Genomic DNA, 14,404 nt, shown 5'->3' with positions numbered 1-14,404 from the left:
ACCTCCTCAGTTGAGGTCAACAGAGTCCCATCCTTACTGTACACAGCTTGGATGGTTCCCCGTTTCCCCCTCCTGAGGTGCCGGATAGTCTTCCAGAAACACTTTGGTGCCGACCGAAAGTCCTTCTCCATGGCCTCTCCGAACTTCTCCCACACCCGCTGCTTAGCCTCCGACACGGCAGCCGCTGCAGCCCTTCGAGCTTGTCGGTACCCTGCAACCGAGTCAGGAGTCCTCCAGGATATCATATCCCGGAAGGCCTCCTTCTTCAGTCGGACGGCTTCCCTGACCACCGGTGTCCACCACGGTGTCCGAGGGTTACCGCCCCTTGAGGAGCCTAAGACCCTGAGGCCACAGCTAACCACCGCAGCTTCAGCAATGGAGGCTTTGAACACCGCCCACTCCGGCTCAATGCCCCCAACCTCCACAGGAATGCCAGAAAAGCTCCGCCGGAGGTGTGAGTTGAAGATACCTAGGACGGGGGCCTCCTCCAGACGTTCCCAGTTCACCCGCACTACACGTTTGGGCTTACCAGGTCTATCCGGAAATTTCCCCCATTCCCTGATCCAACTCACAACCAGATGGTGGTCGGTTGACAGTTCCGCCCCTCTCTTTACCCGAGTGTCCAAAACATGCGGCCTCAGATCAGATGACACGATCACGAAATCGATCATCGATCTTCGGCCTAGGGTACTCTGGTACCAGGTACACTTATGAGCACCCTTATGTTCGAACATGGTGTTTGTTATGGATAATCCATGACTAGCACAGAAGTCCAATAACAAACGACCGCTCGGGTTTAGATCAGGGAGGCCGTTCCTCCCCACCACGCCTCTCCAGGTGTCTCCATCGTTGCCCACGTGGGCGTTGAAGTCTCCCAGCAGAACTACGGAGTCCCCTACTGGAGCCCCATACAGGACTCCATTCAGGGTCTCCAAGAAGGCCGAGTACTCTGAGCTGCTGTTTGGTGCATACGCACAAACAACAGTCAGAGTTTTCCCCCCTACAACCCTTAGGCGCAGGGAGGCGACCCTCTCGTCTACCGGGGTAAACTCCAACACCGCGGCGCTCAGCCGGGGATTTATGAGTATCCCCACACCCGCCCGGCGCCTCACGCCCTCGGCAACTCCGGAGAAGAATAGAGTCCAACCCTTATCCAGGAGTACGGTACCAGAGCTGAGACTGTGCGTGGAGGTAAGCCCCACCAGATCTAACTGATAGCGCTCCACCTCCCTCACAAGCTCCGGTTCCTTTCCCCACAGCGAGGTGACGTTCCACGTCCCCAGAGCCAGCTTCTGCTGCCCGGGTCTGGTCCGTCGAGACCCCTGACCTTCGCTGCCACCCATGTGGCTGCGCACCCGACCCCAACGGGTCTTCCCACAGGTGGTGGGCCCATGGGATGAAGAGAGGGGGGGTGCCACGTAATTTGTTCGGGCTGTGCCCGACCGGGCTCCGTGGCAAACCCGGCCACCAGGCGCTCGCCATCGAGCCCTCCGTCTGGGCCTGGCTCCAGACGGGGGCCCCGGGCTTCCTCCGGGCCGGGTCACATCTCCTCTTTTTTCGTTCTTCATTGGAGTTTTTTGAACCATTCTTAGTCTGGCCCCTCACCTGAGACCACTCTGCCATGAGATACCCTACCAGGAGCACAAGGCTCCAGACAACACAGCTCTCAGGTTCACAGGGACACGCAAACCTCTCCACCACGATAAGGTGACGGTTCCAGGAGAGGTACAATACAAATATAAAGTAAAAACAAGTGTTATCGCTATCTATCATAATACAGATAGCGATCCGCTATCTGTATTATGTTATTTCGTCGTTTGGAAACATGTTTTCTGCATCGCGTCGTCTGTTGCCGGGCAGGTTGTCAGGATGTAAACAAACGATGACGTAGGCCGGTACAATTTTCGCCCCCGGTACAATTTTAACGTGACAGATGCGTCCTAGGAATTGGGACACAGCCGAAGTTGACCGACTATACAAGACTCATGAGAGACGCGGTAAAGCAGAAGAAGAGAAGAGAAGGAATTGACAATAATGGAACCAATTCCAGAAACATATTATTTGAATCGAAATAAATTAATTTATTGCTGGTTATTAAGCACATATTATAGCTTACACCGAAATCAAATAAAATGCCAACCTCACATTTAAGAAAAACTACCGGGGGCAGTTCATTTCAACATCAACATAAGTTGAGCCTCTTTTTTTTCACATGTGAATTGGGATTCAAGTGGCCTAAAATATTCCCGTTTGCCTAGTCCGACCTAAGTGATAATCACTATTGGCGACAACCGGATTGAAATCAATAGAAGAACGCATGGATCGAAAGAGCGCTTGTTGTAGTCTATCTTCGGAAAATTGTAGTATCACGCTAGAGCCGCTAGAGGTCAGCAATACCCGCCGTCGCGCAATGACGTCGGTGAGGAAAAGTGAGGCGAATTCATTTTTAACAGCGCTTTCTTTTTCTATGTTCGAAAGGAAGCGCCTTTCCATCTCGCCTTGACCCGATGACGTTTTCCACAAAGGTTATAATGTACCATTAACGTATGCTTTTTGACCAATGAAAACTAATTCAAACCATGCCAATCATTTTTTTAAGTACTGTATTATAGCCTTTTTAACGATCTTTGATCATCCTTAATTTAAAAACATGTTTAAAATATATATGCAGAAAAAGACACCTACCATAATTTCTTATTAATAACAGATTTTATTTACAGAAACCAAAAGTATGCAGATGGACTGTTTCCATAGCATTCTGAGAGCAGAAACATTTCTTCCCCAGATTAATAGAAGGAATTAATTTACAAACATTAAATTGAATACAGACTTTGCAACTGAAGACCAATCGTGACAGCTGAGACCAAAGCCGTTACTGATCCTTTGGGGTTTGGACGCTGACCCCTTTATAGTCACAGCCTATTCCTCGGACCCCCAGCCCACTGCTCCCTTTCAAACAGGTTCACCACCAACCACAACGTCTTGAACCAATGAGTGGGGGAAGAAAACCATTAATCATAGAGTAAGCATGTGATGGGAGAGTAAACAACATTAGTAGGGCGACAACAAGGCCAAACGTAGAAGACCAGATATGATAACAAAACACACGCTAAAAACAAACCCACCCCCTCCCTGGCCCTCTGCCTTCAACCCACTGCCCACACTGGTCAGAAGCCTGAATTAAAAGGTCTACGATGACAGCGAACATCATGATAGAGGAAGGCTCAGTTGTGTTTAGTCATATCGTTACTGTGTTACCTGTCGGATATGATGAAATAAAAAGCCACGCCGTCTAAGACGGCCCGGGCTCCTGGGGGGAGCCATGGCCGCGCGGCCTGCAGCTAGTGGGCCGGTAGCTGCTCCTTCAAACTCCCCCATGACACTCAGAAGAGGGACAACATAAACCAGATCTGCTGCTCTTCTTAGCTTCTACCCCTCGCTGCTCCCTGCTACCCAAAGTAAAGACAGAACACATGGGGCAGGTTCCCCAGTTTGTTCTCAAAAAGCTTCTTGAAGAAGAGCTTGAAAAACAAAAAAGAATCAATGGACAAGGAAGCCGGAGCATATCTTAAAACGTCTGAACAGCAGTGAATCAAGACAACACGTCTTATTTACTAGTGTGCATTTAAATGACCAATTGACAGCAGTTGTCTTGTTTCTCTTAACAGTATATTCCTTAGTATTTGTTTTATAATAAAGACGTCCGTTAAACTCAAATTAAGTAGGAAGAGGTCTTGGCGGAAAATGAGGAGTTGCGTTTGGGCGTGCCGTCTGTCGGTGTAGGCCCGGTCTGTCCCGCTACACGTCCAGGTTGTTCCTGGCATAGAGCCTGGTCCATGCCCTGGCTGGAGAGCACAACACCAGAGGGAGTAAGTACAGAACCCGGCACACCACCGCACACTCCTGACTACTGACAGGATTTATCAATTCAGTCACATCACAATTTCAGATTAGGTCATTTGTTCAATTTGCCAAATGTTTGAATTAGTGTGTGTTAATAATGTGGTGGGAATTGGGGGTCTCCATAAGAAGCATTGTAAGCAGGATGGTGGAAGTGTGGGACTGTGTGATTAGGGTTAGGAGGAGGCCAACACTCACCAGTCTCTATGGCTTTAACTTCATTGGTTTTCCACTGCTCTGCAACATCATTGGCTAGGGGATCATCAGGGTTTGGGGCGCTTAGTAACGCCTGGATTGATAGCAGCACCGTGCGGATCTGGAGGGCTGGAGACCACTTGTCTTCAGAAACGCATCCAAGAGAAGGGAGGGAGGAGAAGCCAATGAGCGCTAGTGAGAAGACATAAAGGAGCTTGTGGTGGCACAACAAGGGTGGGTTCAAAAGAGGGGTCTCAGACCCCCTTGATCGTCCAAGTTCAGTTTCTGAATCCATTTGTACCCTCACACACCACAGGAACCACAGAACCAAAGGCTTGCCTCCATTGCAAGAAAGCAACAGAGTAACACAGTTTGGTTGCATCAGTTAAAGTTACGTGGATGAACATTTATAAAATAGTTAATATAATTTAAAGAAAACATTTTTACAGCAGTGTGTCCTCTATCAGAAAACAGCTCCCATGTTTAAGTCAGTGTGTCTATGATTGATGCACAAAGATCACAGAATCATGTTAACATAATTATCTAATCTTAAAGGGTTACTTCACCCATTCAGAACCGGCGTTCTATCATTATAAAATCGCTATTGTAACATCTTAAAAAAAAAATGTTTCCTCAGTCTAACCCAGTCTTCCCGTGGCCCAGCTTTCCTGATCCAATTTTCTCCTGAGATGACGTCAACTGACGCGTTTGACGTCATCTCAGTAAAACTTTGCTTGCCTGCTAGAAGGGCCGAAGACTACAATACACTGGTTCCGCAAATTTATGAGCCCACCAATAAGGAATGAGGGGGGGCGGGAGCTCGCGTACGAGATGTAAACACAATCCGCCATGTTTCTTCACCGCTTCGCTATACTAGAGAACACATTTGCAATGTGTAACAGCCAAAGTGGATTTTGAAAATCTACTGTTGGATTCGGACATTCAGGGCTATGTGTACGAGGAGCCAGAATAAAGCCAGGAAGAATTGACACAAATAGAGGATGAGGCTGCTGCGGCTGCAGCTGAACATGCCTTGCCTGTTGCAGAGGATGAGGAGACGGAGGACGCCGGTTTGCTCTTTTCGCCTATTGACACTAACACAGAGTCCCTGTGCTGCAGAGAATTTCAGCGATGCCAGTTTCTTCTAGAATAAATGTCTGAATCTGGCGAGGACGGGGTCATTTTATGTAACCTCTCACCCAGGCTTTACTCCTCATCTGAACAGTGGCTGATCTTATTGGTAGAGCATAGGCTATGTTACGTTAGCTTGAAGTCCATGTAATGCTGTATAGGCTACTCAAGGCATAATTTATCTTGCTTTGCTAATGTTGTTCTCTTTCTTTCTTAGACAGTATCGGCTTCCTGTGTGGGCCAGGCCATCAGAGCTAATTACCCAGCACAAGATGGGCAGTAGGCCTACCGTGGCTACCAGGAGACAGTAAATGCTCAAGATGAGCTGTGACTATTTTGACTGATAGCAAACGCACCCTACACGTTTTATTTTTGTAAATCGTTTTTTTCATGAATAAAACTTCAGTCATGTTGGTTGTTGTGATTTGTTTACTAACCCAAGTGCTGTTCTAAAGTAGGCATACTGTATAAGATAAACACTTATCTCAATTGGGGAGAAAAGGTTGAGTACAAATACTTGATATGCTGAGCTTCTGTAATTAGCAAATGTTTTTATGCTGTAATGTAATATACAAATGATGCGTTTGAAAAAACGAGGGCAGACGTCTAAACTAGTCAACGTATCACAGGGATATGTTTGCCCGCGCTACCACTCGCGCTAGGACCATGGGGCCTTCCCCCTCCAAACGGAAACAGGCGGGCAGTGCAGCGAGCGCAATGCACTGTGGTAGTTGGAGGACTACCACTTTCTGCCTTTTCCCAGGCTAGGATGAACAGATTTCAACTTTTTTGGCACATTTATAATACATAGAATTATTTAATTCATATAAACTTCATATCTCCACCGGTGAAGTATCCCTTTAATATCCCAGCCAATAATATCCACAACATGAACCAGTCTTAATACGTCTTGGTGAGCAGGCACATGAAGAGCAGAGGGGATCCGATTTCTCTCGACAGAGCCACCCTCTGCATTTCCACACAACAGGCAGATTACAATGTGCCCTTCACCGAATACAGCCTGACTGCAGTTTATCCGGAGTCGTCTCGGGTTCCTCGGTTGGGTTTCTTTTTCCTTGCGTCCCCAGATGTTAGGGGGTGAAGGGCATGACAATTACATTGGACGAACCAGATAAATGTTTTTAAATTTCAAGTTACACAACTCAACACAATTAACATAGGTCTAATCCTGGTCCTCCCTTAAAGGGTCAATATATGATACATCAATGGCCCCAGCCTAGAGGTACATAGCCAGGGTATAACCCTTAATAACATGCATCCAGTAGTGGTCGATGGGGAGGGTGTACTTACCTTTCAAAATGTCTAGACATATTCTTCCTAGCTTGTCTACGTTGGGGTGATATATTTTGGTAATAAAGCGTACTTTAGGGGCGGCCATGGGGTATTCCTCTGGGAGAAAGAGTTCAAGTTTAAAGGTGCCCCCCTCAAATGGAGAGTCCTCAGGCCCCGTGATGACCACGTGGAAGTAGCGGGCGTTCCCCTCGTCGGGCTCCGCCTGGATACCGGGAACCGGCTCGGCAATCAGGCGCTGCGTCTCCTGAGGACACACACACACACTCTTAATATTGTGTAGAGACGATATAATGTGCAAAGTAAATACAGAAATGACAGTATTGAAGAGTAATGTTTGGGTTAAATAGTTGTTTCTCACATTCCAAAAGATATTATTATTATTATACATTAATGTTCCCAAAATTAAAGCAGCAAACTGGACTACAATTCCAGCCATGTTGGCCAGATATTTGCCCTCTACATTGCACCTGTTGCTTCTGGCTCGTCACACAAAAATAACATGCCCATTGCTACAGCAGATTGTCGTTTCCCTCAACACGGTAAAAAGAAGAAACTTAACTTTAGTATCTGGTCCGAGTGCCCCTACTCTGTGACAGTCTGTGAGTTCAAGCTTGGTCAAACAGAACCACTTCATTAAATACTGATAATGAGATCATGATTGAATTAAATTAGTTGTAGGTAACATAGCAGAAACCCCAGAGGGTGATTATTGAGGCAGTATAACTTTTACTTCCATGGTTATTGTGGTTCATTCAGGTATGAAAAAGCAATGCTCACTTGCCATGTTGGCGTTCCCCTTGTTACACTTAACTCTGAGGGCTCAAGATGATATACTATATAACAAGCCACCAGAGCAACATCAAACTGTGCTGGCCAACCATTCTGCTTCCCAGTTTTCCCGAACGTAACTGTGTGCAGGATTCCTGACATTTTTCAGATAACCCACAGACAAAACCATGCAGTGAAAACACAGACAGGAGGGGGGCTCCTGGGTCACACACTCGGCAGGCTAGGAGGGTCCCATCCCAGCCGCCTACCTTTCCCCACCAAACCTGATATAGGTCCACCCCACTGTGTTGGGCTGTGCTACCACCTGAGTGTACCACCCTTTGCCTACATAAAGGCTTTCACCTGGAATCTATTTAACAACAGAAAACATCGATCTAACAGAAGTTCTTAGAAAAGTGACTGGGTGAAACGTATAGGTCAATGCGTGGATTTAAGGCGGACGTCTGAATTTTATTTAGGATATAATTTTCATGTCTCTGGTCTGGTCTTGAGCGTGTATTTAACGGGCCACCTTGTTGTTGTTGTTGTCATGATCAGACATGTGTTACAGAGAAGGTTGAAGATCGTTATGAGATTGACAGGAACTTGGGTACGCAGAAATAAAGACAAAGGTTTTGGTGGCTTTCTGGAACAGGCGAGTGCCTATAGGGGGGAGTCTCCTGAAGTTATATCCTATATTATTAAGTAATAAGTAAATAAGTCATAAGTGAAGATATATATGGACGAGATGTCCAGTGTTAAATTACCCATGTCATTAAAAGGCTCAATTGAGTCTTGTAGTTATGTTTAATTAAGTGAGTCTTTATTCTTCAGTACAAAGCCCTAGGACTGTTTGAAGTCTTGTAATCATGTTTAAAGTTATTCGTTATTCTTCACTATTTAAGTGAGTATTTACTCTTCAGTATTTAAGTGTGTTTTTATTCTTCAGTATTTAAGTGTGTTTTTATTCTTCAGTATTAAAGTGTATTTATTCTTCAGTATTAAAGTGGTTTTATTCTTCAGTATTTAAGTGTTTTTATGCTTCAGTATTAAAGTGTGTTTTTATTATTCAGTATTATTGTGTTTTAATTCTTCAATAATACAGTGTGTTTATACTAAAAGTGAGTCTTTCTTCCTCAGTATGAGACCCAGGTTAGGGTTAAGGTTAGGGTGTTAGAGGGTGAGGGTGAGGGTTAGCGGGTCCCCGGGAGCAGCGCGCTCCCGCGGCCCAACAAAGCGGAGGCCTTGCGGCAGGTCGGACCCGACAGGGGGGGTCGGGTTTATCCCACCAGCTATCGTACATTATCTGATTATACAATTCAGTTAACAGGACAATATCCCACATTGAGCTGGTCGCCGAGTATTGCAGTATTGTGATCACTGGGGGACTAGTGTTACCCTGCTAGCTTACATTAGCGTGTAGCTGTTAGCAAACCAGCTAGCTCACTAGGCTACCTGTTCATTTAGCATTCATATTTAGCAATATGCATCCTTTTGCTTGACACTTATATTTAGAAAATATCGTTCTGACCCAAACCCCAATTCAGTCCTATGAATCACGCGTTCGTGTATTTTAATCCTGTTCTGTTAGCAAGGAAACGGGACGAAGCGGAAGTAGCTAAAGCGAGTCTCTAGCTAGCAGCTAGCTGCAGACTAACGTGTTAGCATTAACAGAGTGATCCGCGTCGGGTCTGAAACACAAAATAATACCGTATATAATCCAGACGTGTATGTAACGTACCTTAATGATCCTGCGGGGCAGACCTGCCATCTTGTCTTTAAGTCTTCTCACGGCTCGTCCTCAGTGCTTCTCCTCTTGGCTGACAGCGGAACGGCTTCCGGTCTCTGCGTCATGACCGCTGCTGATTGGTCCGCTGCTGAGCTCCCTGCAGCCTCTGCAGTGATGACTTCGTGTGTGACTGACCCAACATGTTTGGGATTGACCAAACATGTGTAGGACTGACCAAAGATGTGAGTGACTGACCACACATGTGTGGGACTCTCCAAACATGTGTGTGACTGACCAAACGTGTATGACTGACCACACATGTGTGTGACTTACCAAAAAAGTGTTACTGACAAAACTGTGTGACTAACCAAACTGTGTGTGACTTTCCAAAAATGTGTGTGACTTACCAAACATCTGTGCATGTCGTTTTTGTTTTCTTGAAACGTGTCTTCAGTTACTATTATATATATGTTTTACCTGGGATCATTCATCTGAATCTAATATGTGAACAAGTCTATTCTTACTCAGTTCATGGACAGTATATACTATATACTGTCTATGAACTATAGAGCATGGACAGTATGCTCTGTAGTTCATAATATAGAGTTTGAGTGTTTAACTATTTCCATTGTGCCTGCTTAATTAATAAACACTTGTTAGTATTCGGTAGTATTTGTTTATTAGTATTTATTATTTAATTATAATTGTTGCATTAGCTATGTTGCCTTATGACAGTCCAATCTTGTTATTAAAATGGGGCGGGGGGGGGGGGGGGGGGGGGGGGGCACTGTGGTAGCACAGATGTGTACTCGGTTCAGTTTGCAGAATGTGAGCCGTAGGATTCTGGGACTCCTCCTCCTGACATATCAGTAAAAGCAGAGGCCATATCTCATGGTTATTTAGGCTGAGTACCTCAGCAGTGCACCAACCTAGCTGGAGATTATTAAAGTAGGCTACAGCGGGTTCAACTATGGACAAGCATTCTCTGCACCAAACCAACCGAACAGGTAGGTTTCAGACAGGGAGTAAAAGTATAATCTGTAAGAATTACATTACAAATTGATAGAATTATTTGCTTAACTATATAGAAAAAGTATTGTTTAAGAAACTTTTTATTTTTGTTAACATTCTTTTAGATGGCGAAACGTTGTGTAGGCCTATATCCAAAATGTCTAACTAACATTACCTTTGTTATAACATCAGTGTCTTACTATGGGGGATGTTATACATAGATAATTCGTGCTGAATCAAAAATGTATAATTACAGGCAGCATGTGAAAACTTTAGGTTGCGATTCTAAAATCTTTTTAAGCATTAAATCACAGCTCATGTTCGCTTCCTTGATACGTCAAAAAATTTCCATTATCGATTAACATTTTAAGATGTTTAAAACTGTGTAGCCACCATATCATGGTCTTGCTGGCACTTTCCATCGCTCTTAATGTTTAAACAAAGCAGCTCATGTAGTATGTAGTAAAATAATGTGGGGATAAAATCAGAGTTATTATTTATTGATATTTACAATAAAAGATACATAATATGCCCCAAGCCCCCCAAAGCACACAGATAACAACACACAACTACACCGTAGATATAATAAACAAATACCTTACAAACGTTTAAAAGTTTACATTTTGTATTGTATTGGGCTCCACTCACCTCCCCCCCACCGTTACCCGGTAGGTTCCATTGTCCTCCAACACACAGGAACAGATGAACCAGCGTGTAATCCAGTGCAGCCTCTCAGTGCACACAGAGAACAGCCTATATCAGCTGAATTAAGAGGGCTGTTGCTTCCACCGGCCGCTAGCTTTAAGTTCTACAGCACTCAGGCACACTTTCTCAGACTCGGGCATGTAGTGGTTAACTTTGGCCTTTGACATTGTTTTATTGGTATGGAGTTACTATGGAGTTACTATTCATACAAGAGAAAGATGTAGGAGTAAAACACATTGCAAAATCAATCCTGGTTATGCACTTTTTTATTAAACCTCATATCTCTGTTTATTTTGTTCCATGCATATGTAATCATCTTCATATTAATCTTCATAATAACCCCATGGCTAACGAGTGAGTTCTCTATGGCCCTTCCAGAAGCTGCGTCCTGGTACCTGGCCGGGCTCCTCAGCATGCTCCTCTGCCTGGGGTCAGTCCTGTCCCTCCATGTCCCCCCGGGGACCAGCGGTCTCCAGTCGGCCTTCTCTGCCACCAGGAGCAACAGTGTGGTCGGGGGCAGCCAGAAGGCGGTGACCTTCAACAAGCTTCTGGTCAACACGGGGGGCGACTTCAACCCCGACACAGGCCACTTCCGCTGCAGGGTGCCCGGCGCCTACTACTTCTCCTACTCGGTAGGAAAGTTCCCCAAGAAGATGCTGTCTGTCATACTGGTGAAGAACGGGGAGGAGGTGCAGGCCATAGCGTACGATGACTACCGCAAGAAAGGAAGAAAGGTCCAGAGCCAGAGCCTGATGATCACACTGAAGGCCATGGACACTGTGTGGCTGCTGCTGCAGCAGGGCGCGCAGTATGCGCTCTACAGCAACGTGGGGCCGTACATCACCTTCTCCGGCTACCTGGTCTACCCCGACGTGACGGCGGCCAGCCACTACAACAACCACAACCAGCTGGGCCAGCCGTGGCCGTCCCACCCAGAGTGCCCCCCTCAGGGAGCCGACCCGGGGTCCAGCCTGCACCATGGCCAGGCCCCAGAGCCGGAGCCGAGGTCCGCCTTCTCTGTGGCCCGGACCTCCACCTCCCTGGGCCAGAGCTCCAGCGGCGGAGAAGAGGAGGAGAAGAAGCCCCTGAGCTTTGACGTGGAGTACGTGAACATCGGGCGCCACTTCAACAAGACGTCAGGGGTCTTCACCTGCGGCTACCCGGGGGCGTACTATTTTGCGTTCACTGTAGGGAAGCACCCCCGCAGGGCTGTGTCGGTCAAGCTGATGACGGGCCGGGGCGAGGTGCAGGCCATGGTGTTCGACGAGGACACGTCCAAGCGCAGGGAGATGCAGAGCCAGAGCCTGTTGCTGGCCCTGCGCCAGGGGGACAGTGTGTGGCTGTACAGCCAGCAGGACGATCGCTACGCCGTCTACAGTAACCAGGGGCGGTACACCACCTTCTCTGGCTTCCTGGTGTACCCCGACACCCCGGTGGGGGTCCCAGACCGGGCCCACACCCTCGCTTCTGACAAGGGAACTGGACGGGAGAACTGAGTCTATTGTAGAATGGAGGATTGTCTGCAAAATAGATACAATTAAAAGATATGCCACATGTACTTACACTTACTATTAAAACTGGAGATATACTGTAAATGTTTTTACTTCTATGCTGTCTCACCAACCACAAGGTGGCGCTGTAGGGCAAATTGTTATATTCTCTTTCCCTGATGTATAGTTTTCTATGATAAAGACGATTGGATTTTGGCTTGAAAATAGTTAGTTATTTTTGTTTGTATTTTACATTTGTACAGCTTTTGATAGTGAAAAAATACCAACCTATTAACGTACACTTAACAAAAAGTCTCTGAGTCAATATCACTGATATAGCATCCTGTGTCCTTTAGAATTTATTTCAGTAACATAAAGATTTGCCTACATTATGAAGCCTTTTCTTTTGTATTTGAAATTTTAGTTTACCTTGAATAAAATACCTGTTGTCGACTCTGATGCATTAAATCACATAAAAAACATTAAAAAAAAACATTACATTAAATAGTTCTTGAAGTGAAAAGCAAAATATATAATAGTTGACATCTTGACAGGTGAGACTGTGGAAAATAATTAAATCCAATAACCAATGATCTAAGTTCTTCTCTGTCCTATTGTGGAATGGAGACATGGAGGTGACGGACAAAGAGAAGAGGATGTGTGTATTAGTTGGTTTAAGAGCTGTGAATTAAACTAATCTCCCAGAACAACATATTCAGTTCTCATTTGATACAGTTTTTTAAGTGGTAATAAAACAAAGCCACTCTCTGTGTTTTTACATATCACATGCCAGATCAAAATATAGCTAATGGTAAATCTAAAGCCATTAAAGTAAGGTTGAACCAAACCAAGGCGTTATAAGACAGAAATAGAGATAAACTTTTTTTTGTATAATATATCTTCAGGGGCAAACAAGAAGGCCAAGCCTATTTCAACACGCATCCGCATACAGTACATCATATAGACTGTTCGGGTCCAAATGTTGGCCGCTCTGTCCTGAATGGCGAGTGAGCGAAATCCATGCGCTCACCCAGAGGAATCGTTGATCCACCACAGCTTCATGAATGAAACACTTCTTAATGGCGGGGAGAGAGAGAGAGAGAGAGGAGAGAGAGAGACAGGAGAGAGAGAGGGAGGGAGAGAGGAGGGGGAGAGAGAGGAGAGAGAGGAGGGAGAGAGAGAGGAAGAGAGAGAGGTGAGGAGAGAGGAGGAGGGAGAGGAGGAGAGGGGGGAGGGAGGGAGGGAGAGAGAGGAGGGAGGAGAGGGGAAGAGGGGGAGGAGAGGAGAGGAGGAGAGGAGAGGAGAGGAGGAGAGTGGAGGAGAGAGGAGAGAGGGAGCGAGGAGAGAGGGGAGAGAGAGAGGAGGGGGAGAGAGAGGGAGAGAGAGAGAGGAGAGGAGAGAGAGAGAGAGAGAGAGAGAGAGAGGAAGAGAGAGGGGAGAGAGGGAGAGAGAGGAGAGGAGAGAGAGAGAGAGGAGAGAGAGAGAGAGAGAGTGATAGAGAGAGAGACATAGAGAGAGAGTGTGAGAGAGAGAGAGAGAGAGGAGAGAGAGAGAGAGGAGAGAGAGGAGAGAGAGAGAGAGAGAGAGAGAGAGAGAGAGAGAGAGAGAGAGAAGAGAGAGAGAGAGAGAGAGAGAGAGAGAGAGAGAGAGAGAGAGAGAGAGAAAGAGAGAGTGAGAGTGAGAGAGAGCTTCCATCACTGAATAACCAACCACAGATTGGTTGAAACAGAAACCGTCCACTGTAAGTTTGGTGATATTCCTATCATATTCCTCAACCACACATTGCTCCCCTGACCGTCCTCTGTCACTGTACGTCCCAGATCTCACACAGCAGCGGCGTAAACTTGTGGTCGCTGGTCCGCCATGACGTCAGCATCTCGGCGTGGTGGTGGTTGAGCGTCCGCAGCTCTGTCAGCCGGCCCAGCAGGCGGGCGAAGTGCTGCGGCTGGTGGGGGTGGTGGAGGGCGCAGATCCTCCTCAGCACGTCCAGCATGGGGTCCTGGAGCCGCTCCACAGCCTGATGGTCCTTGACGTAGGGCCTCTCTGATGGAGGACGGTAGAGAGCCTTAGACAGGGGCCCAGAGCTCCTACAGCTTATGAAGGGTCTGCTCTGTACAGGGGCCCGGCAGCACACAAAACTAGAGAACCAACCCAGGTACAA

General features: G+C 46.5%; 3 protein-coding genes across 6 annotated transcripts in view; 1 reads left to right on the top strand and 2 right to left on the bottom strand.

The window, feature by feature from the left end:
* Positions 1-1,799: 1,799 nt before the first annotated feature.
* ube2na (ubiquitin-conjugating enzyme E2Na) lies at positions 1,800-9,200 on the bottom strand. Its single transcript, XM_056598668.1, has 4 exons — positions 9,050-9,200; positions 6,538-6,784; positions 4,099-4,239; positions 1,800-3,845 (listed from the first exon to the last, which is right to left on the bottom strand). Exons 1-4 carry the CDS (start codon positions 9,077-9,079, stop codon positions 3,799-3,801), a joined length of 465 nt encoding a protein of 154 aa, XP_056454643.1. The 5' UTR covers positions 9,080-9,200; the 3' UTR covers positions 1,800-3,798.
* Positions 9,201-9,951: 751 nt separating this feature from the next.
* c1qtnf13 (C1q and TNF related 13) lies at positions 9,952-13,281 on the top strand. The gene is made up of 2 exons (XM_056598666.1): positions 9,952-10,044; positions 11,132-13,281. The coding sequence occupies exons 1-2, from the start codon at positions 10,008-10,010 to the stop codon at positions 12,247-12,249; spliced, it is 1,155 nt and encodes a 384-aa protein (XP_056454641.1). The 5' UTR covers positions 9,952-10,007; the 3' UTR covers positions 12,250-13,281.
* A 589-nt stretch (positions 13,282-13,870) lies between these two features.
* The window catches only part of nr1h4 (nuclear receptor subfamily 1, group H, member 4), a 16,544-nt gene continuing 16,010 nt past the window's right edge, over positions 13,871-14,404 (bottom strand). For 2 of the 4 annotated variants that reach the window (XM_056599223.1, XM_056599224.1), the window contains one exon: positions 13,871-14,286. In XM_056599223.1, coding sequence (XP_056455198.1) covers positions 14,048-14,286 — 239 coding nt within the window. In that variant the 3' untranslated portion in view covers positions 13,871-14,047. The remainder of the gene's footprint in view (positions 14,287-14,404) is intronic. The other 2 variants (XM_056599226.1, XM_056599225.1) reach the window with 2 other exon arrangements.

This window comes from Gadus chalcogrammus, chromosome 9, assembly GCF_026213295.1.
Source record: "Gadus chalcogrammus isolate NIFS_2021 chromosome 9, NIFS_Gcha_1.0, whole genome shotgun sequence".
In the NCBI taxonomy this organism is placed as follows: Eukaryota; Metazoa; Chordata; class Actinopteri; order Gadiformes; family Gadidae; genus Gadus; species Gadus chalcogrammus.
Note: the sequence above shows the minus strand (reverse complement) of the source record. Positions and strands in the feature narration are given on the sequence as shown.